Raw genomic sequence first — 21,732 nt, forward strand, 5'->3', positions numbered from 1 at the left:
CCAGGGTCATCTAGTCCAACCCCTTCAATGCGGGAATCCCACTTATAAAACCCTATACAGCTTAGGTCCAGGATGTCTGAAAGAACTCTCATACAAACCTACCCAAGATCTGAGATCTCTCTGTGGTGGCTACTCCAAGACACCTTTGGAACTCCCTGCCACAAGAAACCAGACTGCCTCCCTCCATGTCCTTCCGACAGCAGACAAAGGCCTTATTCCAACAGGCTTTTAGGAACAGACTGATTTTAAGGAAAAGGCATGCACTGCAATATTTTTATTGTTGTTCATTCTCATATACAGTGGTACCTCGGGTTACATACGCTTCAGGTTACAGACTCCGCTAAACCAGAAATAGTGCTTCAGGTTAAGAACTTTGCTTCAAGATGAGAACAGATATTGTGCTCCGGCGGCGCTGCTGCAGCAGCAGGAGGCCCCATTAGCTAAAGTGGTGTTTCAGGTTAAGAACAGTTTCAGGTTAAGTATGGACCTCCAGAACAAATTAAGTACTTAACCCGAGGTACCACTGTGTGTGTGTGTGTATAAATAATGTATGTATATATGATAGTGTTTTAATTCTGTGTTTAATAACTTTTCTATGTTTTTCCTAGATATAATATATAATATAATCTGTGTGTAATTTAACCGCTTTTAATGTAAGGTCTGGTGCCATGCTGTTTTTATTGTAACTATATGTATGTTTTTTATATATCTTCTACATTCATAAATATATATAGTTCAAATTCTATTAATGTCTAGTTGTTTTTCAACGATTTCCCCTCTATATTTTTAGCAGTTCCTATTCTATCTGCAAACCTCCTTGCGTTCCTTTCAGGGAGAAAGGTAAGCATATAATGATAATAATATCATTTATAATTGCGTAGATTGTATATAACAGTGCATCTTAATATCATTTCTTATATTATTGTAATAATATTAACAATATAAGATAACATAAATTATAGACAGGAGACCTCGAATTTACAGGGCACAAAAGTTGGATATGCCACAAGCTCCAGCCCCCTTGAACAGGGCATGGGACCGATTCTCAGGTATGAAGGGACTTGATCCTGACACTCCTCAGTCTATCCGAGATGCTCAGCCAGTGTGTAAAGGGGTCTGAGCTGGTTGCCTCTGGCTCTTGAGACATATTATTGTGTTCTTTTGTCAATGGTTTAGGAACTTAAACCACTGTAACTAAGCCACTTTTTACTGCCTGTGTTTTCCGAGTCCACAGTGTGATGCAGCGGCAAAACAAGCAAATGCTATTCCAGGCTGCATCAACATGAGTATAATGTCCAGATCAAGGGACTATTTTGCCTTGGTCAGGCCACACCTGGAATACTGTGTCCAGTTCTGGGTACCACATTTTACAAAGGATGCTGACAAGCTGGAAGGTGTGCAGAGGAAGGTGACTGAGATGATCAAGGGCAGGGGTCAGCAAACTTTTTCAGCTGGGGGCCGGTCCACTGTCCCTCAGACCTTATAGGGGGCCAGACTATATTTTGGAGGGGAAATGGAACAAATTCCTATGCCCCACAAATACCCCAGAGATGCATTTTAAATAAAAGGACACATTCTACTCATGTGAAAACACGCTGATTCCCGGACCGTCCGCGGGCCGGATTTAGAAGGTGGTTGGGCCGGATCCGGCCCCCAGGCCTTAGTTTGCCTACCCATGATCAAGGATCTGGAAACCGAGCCTGATGAGGAGCGGTCGAAGGAGCTGGAGATGTTTAGCCTGGAAAAGCGGAGACTTGAGAGGAGATATGACAACCATCTTCAAAAAATATCTGAAGGGCTGTCACATGGAAGAGGGAGCATGCTTGTCTTCTCCTGCTCTGGAGCATAGGACTCGAACCCATGGCTTCCAGTTACAAGAGATTCCGACTAAACATCAGGAAGAACTTTCTGTCAGTAGCTGTTCAACAGTGGAACGGACTCCCTCTGGAGGTGATAGGCTCTTCTTCCTTGGAGGCTTTTAAACGTTGGATGGCCATCTGTCATGGATGCTTTAGTTGAGATTCCTGCATTGCACGGGGCTGGACTAGATGACACAAGGGGTCCCTTCCAATTCTGCGATGGGGGGCACTTGAGGGGCGAATCAGACTTTGGGTCGCTGATACCACTGGACTGAAGCCATCCATTTTGTGGAAATAATAATAATAATAATAATAATAATAATAATAATAATAATTTTTATTTATTTATACCCCACCCATCTGGCTGGGTTTCCCCAGCCACTCTGTGCAGCTTCCAACAAAATATTAAAATACAGTAATGCATCAAACATTAAAAGCTTCCCTAATCAGGGCTGCCTTCAGATGTCTTCTAAAAGTCAGATAGTTGTTTATTTCCTTGACATCTGGTGGGAGGGCATTCCACAGGGCGGGCGCCACTACCGAGAAGGCCCTCTGCCTGGTTCCCTGTAACTTGGCTTCTCGCAGTGAGGGAACCGCCAGAAGGCCCTCAGCACAGGACCTCAGTGTCCGGGCAGAACGATGGAGGTGGAGGCACTCCTTCAGATATACTTAATGGAACTAAATAATTTTAATTAGATTTTGAAGCAATGCAGAGTTTTACATGTGTTATTGTTTTCCCGAGTGGGTTGTGCAAACAGCTATTCTGAATAATGCTGCTTATAGGGTAGGAGGCACTGGAGATGAGCTGCTGGAACCAAAGGGGCAGAGAGCTGAATAGGTTTAGAAATCACTTAAGAAACAGGGGGGGGGGGCTCCCTGATCAGCTCCTGAAACACCAGCAAGAGGGGTGGGCCGTATTCAGACAGAGGAATCTCCCTGCCCTTGCTGGGGCAAGAAGGGCTTGTGTCGGCGGCGTCCCCCTACTGAGTCTCCTCCTCTTATTGAACAAGGATGTTATTGAGTCAGCTGGAAAGTCCCTTGGACGAAGGCCGTTCTCACAAAAGAGCTGTTTATTCTGAGATGAGCTCAGCCGCCCACAACAAACAGGGTGACTAGGGTCTCGGATTCTGCAGGGCGTTAAGGAGAGACCCCAAGGTCTAACTGGGGTGAAGCGAGCCGAATTCTGCATCAAAAAGAGCAGAGTTCGCCATTGCAGACTTGGAAGGGACCCCCCAAGTTCATCTAGTCCAACCCGCAGACAAACACACATGTATTAAGTCAGTCAAATAGCCATGTGCTAGGGACGCGGGTGGCGCTGTGGTCTAAACAACAGAGCCTAGGGCTTGCTGATCAGAAGGTCGGCGGTTCAAATCCCCGCGACGGGGTGAGCTCCTGTTGCTCGGTCCCAGCTCCTGCCAACCCAGCAGTTTGAAATCACACCAGTGCAAGTAGTTAAATAGGTACCGCTCCGGCGGGAAGGTAAACGGCGTTTCTGTGCGCTGCTCTGGTTCGCCAGAAGCTCCCTCCGCCAGTAAAGCGAGATGAGCGACACAACCCCAGAGTCAGCCACGACTGGACCTGATGGTCAGGGGTCCCTTTACCTTTAGGGGCTTCTGCCCCCTGCCCGCCAACCCCACCAATCCCTTTGCCAACCTCCGTTCCCCCACTCTTTATCCACCCCCTCACCCATCCCCTCCAGCTCGCCCAAACCTCCTCTCCTGCTCCCTTCGCATTTTGCCCCTTTGCTCTCCGAAGTGGATCCCACCCTCCTTTAAACAGGTTGCCTAGGCTGCCCGCACAACTTGCTCGCTCACTCACCTACCTGCCATTCTGGGGTTGGTGCTGCCACCTATTGGTGACTAAGCGAACTGCAGCGTGACAGCAGTCTTGTCGTTTTGTTGTATGGTAAGATCTACACCGTTTGTAGGATTTATTCTGCGTCTGCCAGGCACAGGAATAGCTCAAATAACACTTAAGGGCATTTCATCCTCAACATGTAATGGTCATTAGAATGCCTGTTCACACCCACTGTCATGCACACATATAACTTTCCTTTTTAAAGTGTTGTGGAAGTGGGGGGGGGGGTAATTGTTTTTTCCCCCTTCTTATTTTCTGTTTTTTTCTGGGGGGTTTTATATATTGTAATTTTCTGTTGTGAACCAACCTGAGATCTACAGTATAATAATTTAATAAATAAAAATAGTAGTAATATAAATATAAATATAAAAATAATATAAATAACTACTATAACTACTACTGTATTGGGAAAGGAGTACGACAAGGCTGTATATTGTCTCCCTGCTTATTTAACTTATATGCAGAATTCATCATGCGAAAGGCTGGGCTGGATGAATCCCAAGCAGGAATTAAGATTGCCAGAAGAAATATCAACAACCTCAGATTTGCAGATGACACAACCTTGATGGCAGAAAGTGAGGAGGAATTAAAGAACCTTTTAATGAGGGTGAAAGAGGAGAGCGCAAAATATGGTCTGAAGCTCAACATCAAAAAGAACGAAGATCATGGCCACTGGGCCCATCACCTCCTGGCAAATAGAAGGGGAAGAAATGGAGGCAGTGAGAGATTTTACTTTCTTGGGCTCCATGATCACTGCAGATGGTGACAGCAGCCACAAAATTAAAAGACATCTGCTTCTTGGGAGAAAAGCAATGAGAAACCTAGACAGCATCTTAAAAAGCAGAGACATCACCTTGCCAACAAAGGTCCGTATAGTTAAAGCTCTGGTTTTCCCAGTAGTGATGTATGGAAGTGAGAGCTGGACCATCAAGAAGGCTGATCGAATGGATGCTTTTGAATTCTGGTGCTGGAGGAGACTCTTGAGAGTCCCATGGACTGCAAGAAGATCCAACCTCTCCATTCTGAAGGAAATCAGCTCTGAGTGCTCACTGGAAGGACAGATCCTGAAGCTGAGGCTCCAAGACTTGGGCCACCTCATGAGAAGAGAAGACTCCCTGGAAAAGACCCTGATGTTGGGAAAGATGGAGGGCACAAGGAGAAGGGGACGACAGAGGACAAGATGGTTGGGCAGTGTTCTCGAAGGTGCCAGCATGAGTTTGACCAAACTGCGGGAGGCAGTGGTAGACAGGAGTGCTTGGCGTGCTCTGGTCCAGGGGGTCACAAAGAGTCGGACACAACTAAACGAATAAACAACAACAACCGTATTGGCCCGAATATAAGCCACACCTTTTTTCCAATTTCGGACCCTGAAAAGTTTAAGAGCGGTTTACATTCGCGACTTTCTACCATATGCTGCTGAAATCAGCTGGGGGGCTTATATTCGGGCCATTATAGTACTACCTAATTGGGTTTTTGAAGCCTTACTGCTAATAGCTTTGAAACTGGCTTGTTGTTTTCGTATTTCATAAAGGTAAAAGGTAAAGGTACCCCTGCCCGTACGGGCCAGTCTTGACAGACTCTGGGGTTGTGCACCCATCTCACTTAAGAGGCCAGGGGCCAGCGCTGTCCGGAGACACTTCCGGGTCACGTGGCCAGCGTGACAAAGCTGCATCTGGCGAGCCAGAGCTGCACACGGAAACGCCGTTTACCTTCCCGCTGGTAAGCGGTCCCTATTTATCTACTTGCACCCCGAGGTGCTTTCGAACTGCTAGGTTGGCAGGCGCTGGGACCGAGCAGCGGGAGCGCACCCCGCCACAGGGATTCGAACCGCCGACCTTTCGATCGGCAAGTCCTAGGTGCTGAGGCTTTAACCCATAAGTCGCTTTTAAAAATAATTCGTCAGAAACATGGGCAGCTACCTGATACAGTCCTACCTTGGGTTGAAGTAGCTTCGGCATAAGTATTTTCGGGTTGCGCACTGTGGCGATCCGGAAGTGACGGAGCGTGTTACTTCCAGCTTTCACCGCTCGCGCATGCGCAGACGGTCAAAATGACGTCATGCGCATGAGCGGTGAATCGCAACCCGCGCACACACAGACGCGCGGACGCGGGTTGTATTTGCTTCTGGATGCGAACGGGGCTCCGGAACGGATCCCGTTCGCATCCAGAGGTACCACTGTACAGGGTCAGACTATTGGCCCACACTGACCAACAGCAGCAATCCAAGGATTCAGATGGGGTCCTTTGTAAATAAACCTGGCGAATCCACCGCAGACTCAACCGGGGACCTTCCGCAACGAAAGCAGAAGCTCTACCGCTGAGCAACGACTTGTGTTACGTTTTATTGTCTCAAGTTGCTAGCCATTATGAATTTAAAAATTAAATTAAAAGTGGGGCATTACCTCCACCCACCCCAACGAAACAAACCTCCCCGGCAGCTTCGTTAACTACAAACTGCTACGGAAGAGGGAGCAAGCTTGTCTTCTCCTGCTCTGGAGGGTAGGACTCGAACTCATGGCTTCACGTTTCTGCTGCGAAATGACCGCAAAACAGTTTTGAGGGGATGCCAGATTTTGGGGTTCGTCGTTAACAAAGCTCTCCCCAGCTCCCTTTGCAGCTGCAGAGTTGGGAGAAAGATTGAGGGTTCAGAACCAAGGCCCACAAAACCTTTTTAGAAAAGGAATTTGTTTGAAGCAAGACACCGAGACGGCCGTCAAGCGGGTTGAGGAACGACACTTTACCACCAAGACTTAGCAAATGAAACAAGGAGGACCAGTTTCGTTTTCTCGGCCTTGGCCAACGTCGAGAAAGTCGGCACAAATCTCTCTTTTTCCCCCCTTTCGAAGTAACAAAATCGGTAACAGAAACCTCTCTGAGCCGGAGGCTTTGTTCTCCATCTCCAGCTCTGGCGACCACAACGGTTCAGTCCACAACTGCTTCCCCAGCCTACATCCCACTAAGTCCCAGCACCGGGTGCCCTGGCAGTGCCCAAAGCGAGCGTTTAAGGGGGGAACCGCTCCTGCCTGACGCGAGGCGCACCGCCAGCCTCCGCCCGCATCTTTGCCCTGCCCCACTGGCTCCGGAAAGGCCTCTGCCCCGAATGGCCGTCAAGCCAGGCATCTCCGCCTTCGTGGAGCCGCTGGTGTCCGACGAGGTGCTGCTTGCGGGTGAAGCTCTTCTGGCAGAGCGGGCACTGGTACGGCCGCTCGCCGGTGTGCAGCCGCCCGTGGGTGGCAAGGTGCTCCTTGCGGATGAAGGTTTTCCCGCACTCGCCGCAGGCGTACGGCCGCTCGCCCGTGTGGATCATCTGGTGGCGCAGGAAGTTGGAGTGGTGGTTGAAGCTGCGCCCGCACTCGCCGCAAATATAGGAGCCCGCCTTCGCCGCCAGGCCCGTCGCGGCCGCTGCGTGGCTCCGCTGGTGGAGACGGAGATTGATCTTCAGGCGGAAGCTTTTGTTGCACTCGGAGCAGGTGTGGGGCCTCTCGCCCGAGTGCCACAGCCGGTGTTTGCTGAGGCTCGCCTGGTGCGGGAAGCAGCGCCCGCACTCGGGGCAGGGGTACGCCTCGCCCCCTGGCCGCAGGCTCGAGGCAGGGCTCCCTTCGGGGGAGGCTCGGGGGTGCGTCCGCTGGTGCAGGGCACGCTGCTCCTCATACAGGAAGCTCTTCCCACAGTCGGCGCAGACGTACGGGGCCTCGCCGGGGAGGGCCCCCTCGGGCACGATGATGGTGGTGAAGTCCGCAAAGTCGCTCCCGCACGCGGCCGGCTCCTCCAGGCTTCCACCGGACGCCTGCCCGTCCACGCACGCCAGGCCCTCCTCGGGGAAGTGGAAGACAGCCTGGTCCAAGGCCTCTGGCAATGCACTGTACTGTGCCAGGTCCCCAGGCCTCACCTCTGGCCTGGCGGGCACCTGGGCAAAGAGGGTGGCATCTGTAGGGAGAGGGAAACCAGGTCAGAGGCGGAACGAGTTTGGGAAAATAAATTTTGGTGGAGATGATGGGGTGTGGGGTGAATTCATTTCCCCCAACTTTGCAGCAACAAAAGAATGGCCCTCCTAGTCCAGCATTATGTTCTCGCATTGGCCAAGCAGATGCAAGCAGGATTCGAACCCAAGAGCCCTGTCTCGTCCTGCGGTTTCCAGCAACTTGGATTCAGACGCATTGCCACCTCTGACTGTGAAGGCAAAGCGAACTGATCCTGGCTAGTAGCTATCGATAGCATTCTCCTCCTCCTCCGTGAATCTGTCCAGCCCTCTCTTAAAGCCATCCAAGTTGGTGGTCATTGCTGCCTCCTCTAGCAGGGAGTTCCACAGTTTAACAATGCTGCACAAAGGAGGACTTTCCTTTATCTGTCATGATTCTTCCAACAGCCAGCTTCATTGAATGTCCCTTGTACCTACAGGACTGCCTCTCCTGGTATGCCCCATGAAGGACCTTGAGGTCCACAAATAACAACACTTTGGAGGTCCCAAGTCGCAAGGTGGTTAGATTGGTCTCAACTAGGGCCAGGGCCTTTTCAGTGCTGGCCCTGACTTGGTGGAACGCTCTGTCACAAGAGACTAGGGCCCTGCGGGACTTGACATCCTTCTGCTGGGCCTGCCAAGACAGAGCTGTTCCACCAGGCCTTTAGTTTGGACTCAGTCTGACCCTTATGTTTCCCTCCCCTTATGGTCTTGATTTATCGGCTACTTTTAAAATGAGGCTGCATTTTAAATTGCATTTTAACCTGTATTTTAAATTGCCCCCCCCCCAATTATGTTTTTACTGTAATTTTACTGGTGTTAGCCACACTGAGCCCGGCTCTGGCCGGGGAGGGCTGGGTATAAATAAAATCTATTATTATTATTATTATTATTATTATTATTATTATTATTATTATTAGAGGGAAACAAACTTATCTCAAGGGCTGTTGAACAGAAGAGGGAGGAAGCTTGTTTTCTCCTGCTCTGGAGGGTAGGACTCGAACCCATGGCTTCAAGTTACAAGAAAGGAGATTCCGAATAAACATCAGGAAAAACAGAAACGTTTTTCACGTTTTTGAGCAGAGGTTGGGTGGCCATCTGTCATGGATGCTTTAGATGAGATTCCTGCATTTCAGGGGGTTGGACTAGATGACCCTGGGGTCCCTTCCAATTCTACAATTTTATGGTGCTATGCTCTATCCATTTTCTCCATGCCACGTATAATTTCATAAGGATCCACCCTGTCGCCTCTTACTGGAGAGGGCTCTTGTGTTCAAATCCTGATTTCAAAGTTTCCCGGTAGAGGGATCTGGTTGGCCACAGCAGCGGCGTAGCGTGGGTTGTCAGCACCCGGGGCAAGGCAAGTGATTTGCGCCCCCTAACACCTAACCTGCCGCCACTGCCAGCTTCTTCTTGCTGCTGCCTGGGCTGGTCGGGTGTGGTTCTCTCCCGCGCTCAGCACTGCGCTGTGCGGCCGCTGCACTGTCCCTCCCCCAGATAGTCCCTCGCTCTCTCTCCGCACTGGGTGCCGCTGCACTGTCCCTCCCCCAGATAGTCCCTCGCTCTCTCTCCGCACTGGGTGCCGCTGCACTGTCCCTCCCCCAGATAGTCCCTCGCTCTCTCTCCACACCGCACGCCTGGCACCCACCCCCTCCACAGTGGCCGGCAACCCGGCGGCTCGGATCGGATTCGCACAGCCAGCACTGCAGTGAGAGAGAGAGAGCGAGCCAGGTAGGGGCAGAGAGCTGCGAGTGCGAGCACACCCCCCCCCCGATGTTGCGCCTGGTGCGGCCGGCCCCCCCTGCACCACCCGCGCTACGCCACTGGGCCACAGTGAGAACAGGATGCTGCGACTAAAGATGAGCTGGTAAAATCAGCAATGATACGCTGGACCTAATACTGAAATGTGTGCATGGGAGAGATTGTGGGAAAAAAGATTTAAAATTTACATCATGTTATACGCCGAAAGAGAATTGTATGAAAACGATACAGGGGTGGTACCTGATGCCTAGTAAACTAGCAAAATTGTATATGTCGGAGACAGATAACCTGCTGGAAATGGAAGGAAAATGAGGGTACCTTATGTGGTGGACGTGTAAATTAGCGAAAGACTACTTGGAGATGATTTATAATGAAATGGGGGGGGGGGGGGGCGTTGAAAAAAAATCTTTCATTAAAAAACCCCAGAAGCCTTTTCACTAAGAATAATCAGTGTATAAATACCAAAAGACAAGATGATAAATGATTTATGCCCCAGAGACCAGGAAGAAAAAAACCTTTAAGAAAGAATAGGGAAAATGGGTGGAATATATGAAAAACTATTGTAAACAGCTAAAAACGTTAGCAGGGTTGGAATAATCGGAGCAGAAACTGAAAAAGTGGAATAGAAAATGGCATGAAAAGCTGGAAGAATGGCAGACGCAACTGATAGGCTACATGGAACTGGCCGAGATGACTGGCAGAATCCGAGACCTGGGAGAGGAGAGGATGGAAGAAGACTGGAAGAAATTTAAGATTTATTTGCAAAAACATTGTAACTTGGTTGAATGTTAAGAAGGATGCTGGATCATAAATAATTTGGCACCACTAAACTAGATGGAGTAATGAAGATAAGCTATTTAAGAATTTAAATTTTTTTGAATAACTACTAGATTATATTTAAATTTTTAAGATTTGGTTAAAGGGCGTTGGAGATTAGAAAGTTAGATAATAAGAGAAGAATTAAGATGATAAATTGCTGGCAAAATTTTATTGGAATGAAGGTAGGAGCGGGAGATGAGAGGAAGTCCAAAGAAGTGGTGAAACTATGTTGAGATATATGCTATATTGTTTATTCTTATGTATTGTATTAAAAAAGTCTTAATAAATATTATAAAAAAAGAAAAAAGAAAATGGCATGAAAAGAATAAGGAGGAATCAGAATATGCAGCAGAAAAAAAGGGAAAATGAAATTAACCACAGATTGTGAGGGGAGGGAAGTTATATGAATTCATAATTGGTGCAAATGTTGTTAAATTGAAATAATACACAAACACACACACACACATATATATATATACACACACACACAGTGGTACCTCAGGTTACATATGCTTCAGGTTACATATGCTTCAGGTTACATACTCCGCTAACCCAGAAATAGTGCTTCAGGTTAAGAACTTTGCTTCAGGATGAGAACAGAAATCGTGCTCTGGCGGCGCGGTGGCAGCAGGAGGCCCCATTAGCTCAAGTGGTGCTTCAGGTTAAGAACAGTTTCAGGTTAAGAACGGACCTCCGGAACGAATTAAGTACTTAACCCGAGGTACCACTGTATATATATATATGTATATGTACTTCCTGGCCAGAGCCGCCCCAGTCCAATTCTGCCCCGCTAGCAGGCTTCAACAGCTGCATGCACTTTCCAGCTGCACCAGTGCTACTGCTGTCTCTTAAAAAGAAATTTAAATTAATTTCCAATATTTACTCAATATTATCACAGTTTTGCCAACTGTACAAATTCCAATTCATATCAAAATAATTCCAATGAATCCCAAATTTATACAATTTAATCAAAGTGGATTTCCGCACTCCTTGGTCCATGTTTTTTGTCCAGATCTTACATTGCTGTGGTTCATATTTTTAATTAGCATCTATGTGCTCCTGCGGTCTCTAGCCAGCTGATGGACTGAGCCTGCACAGGACGCTGATCGGCCACAGGGACATTTTGCCAAGAGGGGACGAGGTGGGTCTGGATTCCTCTCTTCAGAGGCACACTGGCCCCCATTTCGAACTCACCTGGGTTTTCGTCCGGGGGCGCCCCGCTTTCTCCCGAATCCCACTCGCCCACTACCGAAGGAACAATTTCCCGCTGGACGAGAGAGACAGTGTCATTTCTGGGTGCGGGGAATTCTGCATGCAAAGAGGGGAAAATGACATTAATTTATTCCCCCATGCCCATACATCACGTTTTGTTTTGCTCAAAGCAACTTACAATATTTCAAACCAGCCTTCCTCGGCCCTCCAGATGTTTTGAGACTACAATTCCCATCATCCCTGACCACCGGTCCTGCTGGCTAGGGATCATGGGAGTTGTAGGCCAATTTCTTTTTTAAAAAAGAATATAAACTACAATTCTGCTTAAAAGCAGATTAAACATCCCACACACAAAAAAGACAATAGAAAAGCCAATGACCTGATGAAAAAGGAATGTTTTTGCCCGGAGCTGCAAGATATGTAATAGTGGCAACAGGCAACACTCCCTGAGAGAGCATTTCACAAATCGGGAGCTACCACTGAAAAGGCCCTGTTCTCGTCTTGCCACCCTCCGGACCTCTCGCTGAGCGATCACACGAAGGAGGGCCTCAGATGACAATAAACTTTATCCCGGGATAAATCTTCCTTGTGGCTACGTCAATGGTAGATCACACTAGTAAGGCGACAGATGGTTTTATATCAAAATCTCCAGTTCCAAGCAAGGGAAACCAAAATGCTCTGCTAAGCCTCAAGAAGTTGCAGCAGGAGTTGGGAACCTTTACCAGTTCATTGGCTGCATTTCCTTCTGGACAACTATGCCAGGCAGAGGCAAACTCCAGCCCTCCAGATGTTTGGGACTACAATTCCCATCATCCCTGACCACCGGTCCTGTTAGCCAGGGATGATGGGAAATGTAGTCCCAAACATCTGGAGGGCCGAGTTTGCCTATGCCTGAACTATGCCAATGAATCTTCATTGAGTTTTAAAATTTATTTTAACAAATGAACATCAGATTTAATACATAATTCAAAAGTCAACTTCCCACCATTCTAAGCCGCATTCCACTTTTATCCATTCCACAATTCTTTCCATTACTATTACAGTTGTACCTTGGAAGTCGAATGGAATCCGTTCTGGAAGTCGGGATAGGAAGCTTCAGAACCTCCAGGTAAATTGACCATTAAGGGTTTAATCAATTGGTTCCATGATTTCTCCCCCTTCCCAGCTCATGGAGGGAAGAAATCCCAACTCTCTTAACCCACCTGGGCCGATGCTCCTAGGAGCATCTTCGTCCTCAGCTGCCTGCTCCTGCCCACCTTCGATCTGGGTCAGCAGGTCGGGCTTGGCAATGGCGTAATCTGAGGAGGAAGGGAAGAAAGGCAAGGCCAAAGAATTACTGTATTTTTCGCTCCATAAGACGCACCTGACCATAAGACGCACCTAGTTTTTAGAGGAGGAAAGCCCTGTTTTTTTGGGCGATAAGCTCACAGTCGTGTAACTTCGGGGAAAAGCCTCATTTTGGGGGGATCAGCTCAAAGTTGTTGAGCTTACTTTGCAAAGGGGAAAAACCCCCCTGTTTTTATGGGGTTCAACTCACAGTTCTGCAGCTTCTTTAGGAAAGGAAAGGGAGCCGTTTCTACCGTTGCCAGACAGATAATCTAATCAGCCAGTCCCATGTCGCTGGGGAAACAAACGGCCTCCGTCTGCAGAACATTCAACAATGGAGGCCTGGGCAAGGGAGCCAGTGACCGACCGCACTTTTGCTCCATAAGACGCACAGACATTTCCCCTTACTTGTTAGGAGGAAAAAAGTGCGTCTTATGGAGCGAAAAATACGGTACTTATCCCATGACGGTCCTCAGAGAGAACGGGGCATCCTAAGGTTTCTAAGGGTTATGGATTCCTTCTCAAACCAGTTTCTAGCCCTCATGTTTACCGACAAAAACCTGGCAGGATCTGGAGGATTTGCAGTGACCCAAGCAAGGGCTAGTGTTGGCTACTAGCCACAATGGCTCCGCTCTGCTGCCACAGCCTGTGGGAAACCCGTAATCAGGATTCGAACACAAGAGCCCTCTCGCCTCCTGCAGTTCCCAGCAACTGATATTCAGAAGGATGTCTGCCTACGGCCGTGCAGGAAGAGCGTAGCCATCATGGATAGGATCTGTCGATAGCCTGCACCTCCTCCGCGAATTTGTCAAATCCCAGCTTTGGAAAAATATATATTAACAAAGCTGTATTCGATGGATGAAAGTACATGATGTTCAACATGGCTGAGAATAGTGGACCCAGGGACAAAGAATTATGAGGCATTTAAAACGAGATGTGGAAAATATGGAAACAACGGGGAGAAGCAGGACTAAGATGTGGAGATTTGCTTCAGAGATCCAGACCGTGGGGAGCTCCGAAAAATTAATAAATATAATTTGGACTATAATTTGCTCTTTTTTATTTTAGTTTTTTTATTTTAATTGAAGTATTATGATTGGATATATTCATTGGATTTTTTTTATTGGAAAATTAATAAAAATGATTTTTAAAAAAGAGAATTTGTCAAATCCTCTTGTACAGCCCTCCCAAGTTGGTGACCATCTCTGACTCCTGTGACAGGGAGTTCCACAGTTTAACTAGGTGCTGCGTGAATAAGGATTTCTGTTTTCCCCCCTGCCCTGAATGTTACGACAACCGGCTTTGCTGCTTTAGGGTTCTCTTTACCCAGTGAGACCAGAGATTCGTAGTTCCCCTTCATGACGTTCTTGTAGAGCTCCCTCTGGTCTTCGTCCAGGTTCCCCCACTCTTCCTCTGAGAAGCAAACAGAGACCTCGTCGAAAGTCACCGGCACCTGTGAGGGCATGTAAAACAAATGAATGAATAAATAAATAAATGGGGGCGTCTTCACCTTTAGGCGCTAGGCAAATACGTTCCTTTTTAACCAGGCCTTTGGTTGATCTGGTGGACATCCTATGCCCTTTTAAAATGTGTTGTTTTTTGTGTGGGTGGGGGGACTATTGGGTTGTTGTTTTTATTTTTATTATGTATTTTGTGGTTTTATATATTGATTTTATTCTGTGAACCCCAGGTAGAGGGCAGTATATAAATTTAATAAATAAAACAAATGCTAACCAGCCATGAAAGAGGAATGAAGGGGCCAGGTATGCCTCCCTAAGGAGAGCATTCTCCAAACGGGGAGGCACTGCAGAAAAGGCCCTGTTCTTGTGTTGCCAACCTCTGGACCTCTCAGGGAGAGGGGCCTCAGATGACAATCGCAGGGTCCAGGTCAGTTCAAATGGAGCAGGTTCACTCAAACCACACTGCCTCTCTCATGCTAACCCAATAAGGCAAAGCGCTGCTTACTTGGGGAACTCCCCGCAGCAGGAAACACTGAGGTCCAGCTCCGAGGGCCTTCTAGCAGTTCCCTCGCTGCGAGAAGTGAGGTTACAGGGAACCAGGCAGAGGGCCTTCTCGGTGGTGACACCTGCCCTGTGGAACACCCTCCCAGCAGATGTCAAGGGAATAAACAACTACCTGACTTTTACATCTGAAGACAGCCGTGTTTAGGGAAGCTTTTAATATTTGATGTTTTATTCTGTTTTTAATCTGTTGGGAGCTGCCCAGAGTGGCTGGGTAAACCCAGCAGAATGGGTGGGGTATAAATATTAATTACTATTTATTATTATTATTATTATTATTATTATTATTATTATTATCCCTGTAATAACTTGGCAATAACCACTGGCAATTTTATTCCACCAGTGGATGCTTGGGTTGCGAACATGATCCATGTGGAATGCACGTTTGCAACCCGCAGTGTTCGCAACCCCCAGCTGCGTGTCTGTGCATGCGTGGGTTGCAATTCAGCACTTCCGCGCATGGGCAAAACGTGATTTAGCGCTTCTGCGCATGCGCGACCGCCGAAACCCGGAAGTAACCCGTTCCGGTACTTCCAGGTTTCGGAGCGTCCGTAACCCGAAAGAATGCAGCCTGAATCGTTTGTAACCTGAGGTATGACTGTATTCGTTTGGGAGCTGCCCAGGGTGGCCGGGGAGACCCGGCCAGATGGGTGGGCTACAAATAATTAATTATTATTATATCACCAAAGCCTCTGGCTATATATAGCTCTTCCCCTGGATGAAGATCTACCTCTGTGCGAATCCCAGCTGCTTACCTTGGGGGTTTCCCCCCTGGACCCTGGGGGCAGGCGAAGGATCCAGAAGTTTCGGTTCTTGAGCAGGTTCTCCATGTTCTCCAGCCTCCTCTGGAGCTGCCCGTATTCCTGGATGAGGGTCCCCAGCGCGTCCAGGTGGTGGCTGAACTCCGCCATGGCTTTCTCCGTCCCGGACAGCTTCTTCTCGGCCAGACCCGCCCTCCGCTCCAGCGCCAGCAGCCGCCCAGCATGGACATCCACCTTCCTCTCCACTGCTTGCATGGCGGCCACCATCGTCCAGAGGGAGATCTCAGCAGCCGGCCGGCCGGCAGCATCGCCGCAGCTCCGCTTGGGGAGGAAGCAAGGGTGCACCGGGGTGGGCTGCAGGGGTCCCCTGCCCCATTCCAAGTCCTGCTGGCAAAGACAGGAAGGGAAGATACTCAGAGGCAGCGGCAGAATCATAGCTGTCAACGTCCCTTATTTGGCGGGAAACTCCCTTATACCAGCGCCATGTCCCGCTGCTGTCCCGGATTGATGATGTCCCTTAAATTTCCCGGGTTTCATGCTCGCCCGGCTCGAGAGGGAAGCAGAGGCTCAGGGTCCTCCGCCGTGAGAGAGCGCATGCACGAGCTGCCGCGTCTCCATCTCTCCCTTTTCCCCCTCATGGGCGCGTCATGAGGAGATGGGTGTCGGCGGGCGGGCAGGCAGGCAGCCCCTCTCTTGCGAGACTTCCGCCGCGCTGCCAGGGGAAGCCGGAGGCAGCAGAGGCGGCAGCGTGAGGGAGGAGGAAGAGGAGGGGAAGGGGAGGGACGCAGAAGGGCGGCGCTTCAGCGGCCGCCATGGCACCGCAACCGCCTCATGCCGGGCTCGCGGGCGGCGTGGGCGAGAGTCTCCCTCCCTCTCTCTCGGGCGGGGAAGGGCCGATGGAACTCCTCGCACCAGGACGACGGCAGCCCCGACGTGCTGCTTAGCATACCCTCCAACCAGTGCAGCATCTTAATGTAGTGATTTCCCCCCTCCATCCCTTTCATAACTCTGTTTTTATAAATCATTTGTCCACCCATAGTTCAAATTTTTACCACAAGTTTTCTGTCAATCCTACCAATGTATGTAACTCTTTACAATAGCTTTTCAACTAAATTTTAAACTTTCCCCATTCTTTATGAAAGAGGTCCTCTTCCTGGTTTCTAATTCTGCCTGTAAGCTTTGCCATCTCGACGTCGTTCATCAGTTTTGTCTGCCACTCTTCTTTGGTGGGGGATGTAGACCCTTAGGATCATCTAGTCCAACCCCCTGCAAAACACAGTCACTGGCAGACAAAGCAGCCTGGCTCCATCAGTGCCGGGTTTATGGATAACCTAAGCAAAATCCCTTATTTTGGCTGCTGATCCCTTATTTTCGAGGCTGCTGGTCCCTTATTTTCAAATCTGTAAGTTGACAGCTATGGGCAGAATCAAACGACAGTTACGTAATGGACTGAAAAAACTGAATAATATTATAATTTTAGAATACCTAACTGTGAAGATACATAGAATGAAAGGTCAATGAGAAAGGGGAGGATTGGTTTGAGAAGATATTGAATGATTTGAGTAGGTTTGAACAATTTGGGGCAATTAAAATGTTAAAAGTTATGAAGATTGGAAGAAATTTAAGGAATATTTAGCCAAATATTATAATACAACCTAAGCTGAAATGCTTGCAAGTACCAAACTGGCCTAGGATTAAAATATGTTGAATCGTATAATGGTATGGATTGAGAAACTATGAAAAGGAAGGAAGATAGTAATTTGAATAAAGGAAAAAGGAAAATTGCTACAATGAGACTGAATGAAACTCAGTTAGGGAGGATTCGAGGAAGTCGCTTAGCAATGGAAATCAAATTGGATTTTTAATAGTAAAATGTTTTATATGTTTGTTTGTTATTCTTTTTTAATATGCTTTTCATTTTTTGTGTGTTTGTCATAAATTTGGAAAATTAATTTAAAAAATGGAAAAAAATGTGAAATGTTAAATAAACCTTGCAGAAGGAAGAGTGTTAAGGTATATAGAAGTGTACATATGGTTGATTTGAATAAGTTATTATTGAATATTATTGAGTATGTATTCTGTATATTATTGAATATTGTATACCCAATCTATCACCAGCCTGGGGGGTTTCACTGTTTGTGTTTTGGTGGTTAGTAAAAAATTATATATATATACACACACACACACACACACACACACACACACATAGATATATATATATGTATATATGTGTGTGTGTGTGTGTGTGTGTGTGTGTGTATTATATATTTTTAAAAAGACAGTTACGAAAAGGGCACCAAGGGTGTCAGAAGTGTTCTTTATCTTCTTAACTTTCCCCTCTCTTTTAAATCTTTTTCTATTCCCTTTTCTCTATCTCTTCCTTCCCTTTTTCCTCTCTCTCTCTCTTGCCTTTAAATTAATGCTTTATTTTGGATAAAAGAAAAGATGTTTGATAATAATCTTAGTATTTTTCTTTACAAACCCTAATAAAATAAATTATTTTTAAAAAGAAGAGTTCAGGCTTTTAAGAATTCGAATATTTAAAGGGCTGTCACGTGGAAGAAGGAACAAGCTGGTTTTCTTTGTGTGGGGGACCTAGACCAGTGGAGCCAATTCAAAATCTTTAAGGTCCCACAAGGAACTGTGGAACTCCCTGCCCATTGAAATCAGGCAAGTAGCTTTTCAGCAGCTGTTTGGTCTAGGCTGGCCTATCCAGACAAGTGCAATGTTGAAAGTGCCTATAATCTACTTTTTAGCTTCTTGCTGATGTTCAATATCATTCGTTTGAATGTTTTGAATAGCTGTTTTTTTAAACTGTTATTCACTGAAATGTCAATGTTTTATTGTTTCTTTGAGCATTTTTGAGGTTTCAATTCCAATCAAGTGGTATATAAACCATGAGAAATAAATACTGTAAATAAAAATAGCTGTTAGTTTTTGTTGCTACACTTATGAACGAGAGCCCACTTCTAATTGCAGGAGAGGAGGCAAAATTTGTTCTGGTGCTTCCCTTTTGAAAAGTGCATTTTCTCTGGCAATATAACTCTACGGTCATGGCTATTCAGGAGCCACATCCAAAGAGTTCAATGAGGCTTACTCCCAGGTAAGTGTGTCTATAGGATAGCAGATTAAGTGACCTCTAAATTATACTGTCTGAGGGACACGGGTGGCGCTGTGGGTTAAACCACTGAGCCTAGGGCTTGCCGATCAGAAGGTCGGCGGTTCGAATCCCCGCGACAGGGTGAGCTCCCGTTGCTCGGTCCCTGCTCCTGCCAACCTAGCAGTTCGAAAGCACACCAGTGCAAGTAGATAAGTAGGTACCGCTCCGGCGGGAAGATAAACGGCGTTTCCGTGTGCTGCTCTGGTTCGCCAGAAGCAGCTTAGTCATACTGGCCACATGACCCGGAAGCTGTACGCCAGCTCCCTCGGCCAATAAAGTGAGATGAGCGCCACAACCCCAGAGTCGTCCACGACTGGACCTAATGGTCAGGGGTCCCTTTACCTTAAATTATACTGTTGGTTGTGTATATAGCAAAACCCAGTGTTTGTACTGTGTATTTTGGGTCCATGGACTGGAATAAAGCGTTCTCTGTGCGTGCAAAAGCCAGCGTGGTTCGGTGGTTGCAATACTGCGCTATGACCTGCGAGACCAGGGTTCGAATCTCCCCTCAGCTATGACGCTTGGACAGACCGCCTCTTGGCCAAGCCTACCTCCCAGGATTGTTGTGAGGATAAACTATATTATTATTATTATTATTATTATTATTATTATTATTATTACTATTATTATTATTATTATATTTCCCGAGCCACTCTGGGCAGCTTCCAAACTGGAGAGAAGGAGAATTATGCATGCCACCATGGAAGAATTGCCTTGGAAGACGTAAATGTAGAATTTGCACAATTTGCAGCACTTGAGTGTCTGCTTTTTCCGTGCCAAGGAGAAGGATGGGGAGAAACGAGTGCCCCCCCCAAAGGAGCCCCCACTCGCAGCCCCTGCCCAGGAGCCGCCAGCAGCCACCCAAGTCACCAAGCACCCGGCGCTTTGTGCATGCTCCGCAGAAAGTGCTAAGCAACCCCCAGCTTCTGGTAGCCCCTACACCAGGCACCCCCAAACTCAGCCCTCCAGCTGTTTTGGGACTACAACTCCCATCATCCCTAGCTAACAGGACCAGAGGTCAGGGATGATGGGACTTGTAGTCCCAAATCAGCTGGAGGGCATAGCTGTCAACTTTTCCCTTTTCTTGCAGGGAATCCTATTCGGAATAAGGAAATTTGTTCAGGGAAGTTTTTAATATTTAACACGCTGTACTGTTTTTAACACTGGATTGGGAGCCGCCCAGAGTGGCTGGGGAAACTCAGCCAGATGGGCGGGGTATAAATAAATTATTATTATTATTATTATTATTATTATTATTATTATTATTATTATTATTATTATTACCCTTGAAAAAAGGGAAACGTTGACAGCTGTGCTGGAGGGCAGAGTTTGGGGGTGCCTGCCCTACACCAAGGAAACGGAGAGAGGGGTGGTGGCAACGCAGGGAAGACCTCCCCTCCCGGATCGTCCCCCCAAAACGCGTGTGCCTCTGGGGTCGTGCAGAGCGCGCGCGCCCCTGCCCCTTGCAATCCAGGAATGGAGGGCGGGGCGCGGGATTTCCCCGCAAACCTTGAGCCCCGGAGCCTTTTTTTTTTTCTCTCTCCCCCCCCCCCCCAAAAAAAATCCCGCAATCGGCTTATTTGCAAGGAAAATTAACCCCTTCCTCCCCGCCCTACCTGCGCAGGAGGATCCCATTCAGCGGCCATCGCAAGCGGGCAGGTGGGCTGGATCCGTCCGGAGAAGCCGCCGGAAAGAAGGAAGGAGGGAAGGGAGGAAGGGAAGCCCCGGAATCAGAAGGCGGAGAGGGGTCCGCCGTCCGCCGGGGGCAGAAGGGAAGAGGAGGAGCCGCGCACCCGCAGCAAAGGCTGGAGCGACGGAGCCAGGCGGCGCCCGGTCGCCTCCATCCATCCATCCATCTGCGGGAGGCAGCGCAGACGCAGTCCCCACCTGGGTCGGGAAGGGGATCAGCCAGCCCCAGTGGCCCCGGGAGGCGGAAGCACTCTGCACATGCTCAGGAGGGGTGTACCCTGGCTTTCTATCCTGAGGTCCAGCACCGGGGGGGGGGGGGACTATTGGGTGGTTGTTTTTATCATGTATTTTGTGGTTTTATATCTTGATTTTATTCTGTGAACCCCAGATATATTTAGGGCGGTATATAAATTTAAGAAATAAAACAAATGCTAACCAGCCACGGCCTGGTTGAAAGAGGAATAAAGGGGCCAGGTAAGCCTTCCTGACAGCATTCTCCAAACGGGGAGCCAATGCAGAAAAGGCCCTGTTTTTGTGTTGCCACCCTCCAGACCTCTCAGGGAGAGGGGCTCTGATGACAATTGTAGGGTCCAGGTTGGTTCAAATGGAGCAGGTTCACTCAAACCACACTGGTGCCCTCGTGCTAACCCAAAAAGGAAAAGGACTGTTTACTTGGGGAACTCCCCGCAGCAGGAAACACTGAGGTCCAGCTCCGAGGGAAATCACAACTCTCTTCTTAGTGACAGAGTGCTTGCTAGGGAACTATTTCAAGGCGAAACCCCTCAGGCCGCCTTCTTCCTCTTGTACAGCGAGTGGAGCGTTGAACTGGGGAGAACAGGGTTCAAATCCTCAGCTGTCAATGAATAAAGGTGGGGTGCAAACGCCCCGCTGCTGACCCCGGACTAGGCAAGCTAGGGGATCTGGCTAGATGACCCTTGGGGTTCCCATTCCTGGGGGGAGGAAATAATAATTTATTATTTATACCCCACCCATCTGTCTGGGCTTTCCCAGCCACTCTGCGTGGCTTCCAACAAAATATTAAAATGCAGTAATGCATCAAACATTAAAAGCTTCCCTGAACAGGGCTGCCTTCAGATGTCTTCTAGAAGTCTGGTAGTTGTTCTCTTTGACATCTGGTGGGAGGGTGTTCCACAGGGCGGGAGCCACCACCGAGAAGGCCCTCTGCCACCTTCCAAGGGAGTCTGCTCAACAGCTCTTACCATCTTCCTAATGTCTGGTCACAATCTCCTTCCTTGTCACTTGAATCTGTTGGTTTGGGTCCGCTTTCTCTGGAGCAGCAGGAAGCAAG

The 21,732-nt window shown here is 48.1% G+C and overlaps 1 protein-coding gene across 2 annotated transcripts; it reads right to left on the reverse strand.

The window, feature by feature from the left end:
• Positions 1 to 6,433: 6,433 nt before the first annotated feature.
• On the reverse strand, positions 6,434 to 20,488 carry LOC310827766 (zinc finger protein 746-like). 2 transcript variants are annotated; one of them, XM_083704181.1, is made up of 6 exons: positions 20,351 to 20,488; positions 15,569 to 15,958; positions 14,119 to 14,245; positions 12,669 to 12,764; positions 11,449 to 11,562; positions 6,434 to 7,643 (listed from the first exon to the last, which is right to left on the reverse strand). In XM_083704181.1, exons 1-6 carry the CDS (start codon positions 20,378 to 20,380, stop codon positions 6,718 to 6,720), a joined length of 1,683 nt encoding a protein of 560 aa, XP_083560307.1. In that variant the 5' UTR covers positions 20,381 to 20,488; the 3' UTR covers positions 6,434 to 6,717. The 2 variants fall into 2 exon arrangements, with proteins under 2 accessions (XP_083560307.1, XP_083560306.1); XM_083704180.1 differs by having other exon boundaries at positions 15,569 to 15,961; positions 20,351 to 20,471.
• Positions 20,489 to 21,732: the final 1,244 nt, after the last annotated feature.

This window comes from Podarcis gaigeae, assembly GCF_964106915.1.
Source record: "Podarcis gaigeae genome assembly, chromosome: 12".
Classification (NCBI taxonomy): Eukaryota; Metazoa; Chordata; class Lepidosauria; order Squamata; family Lacertidae; genus Podarcis; species Podarcis gaigeae.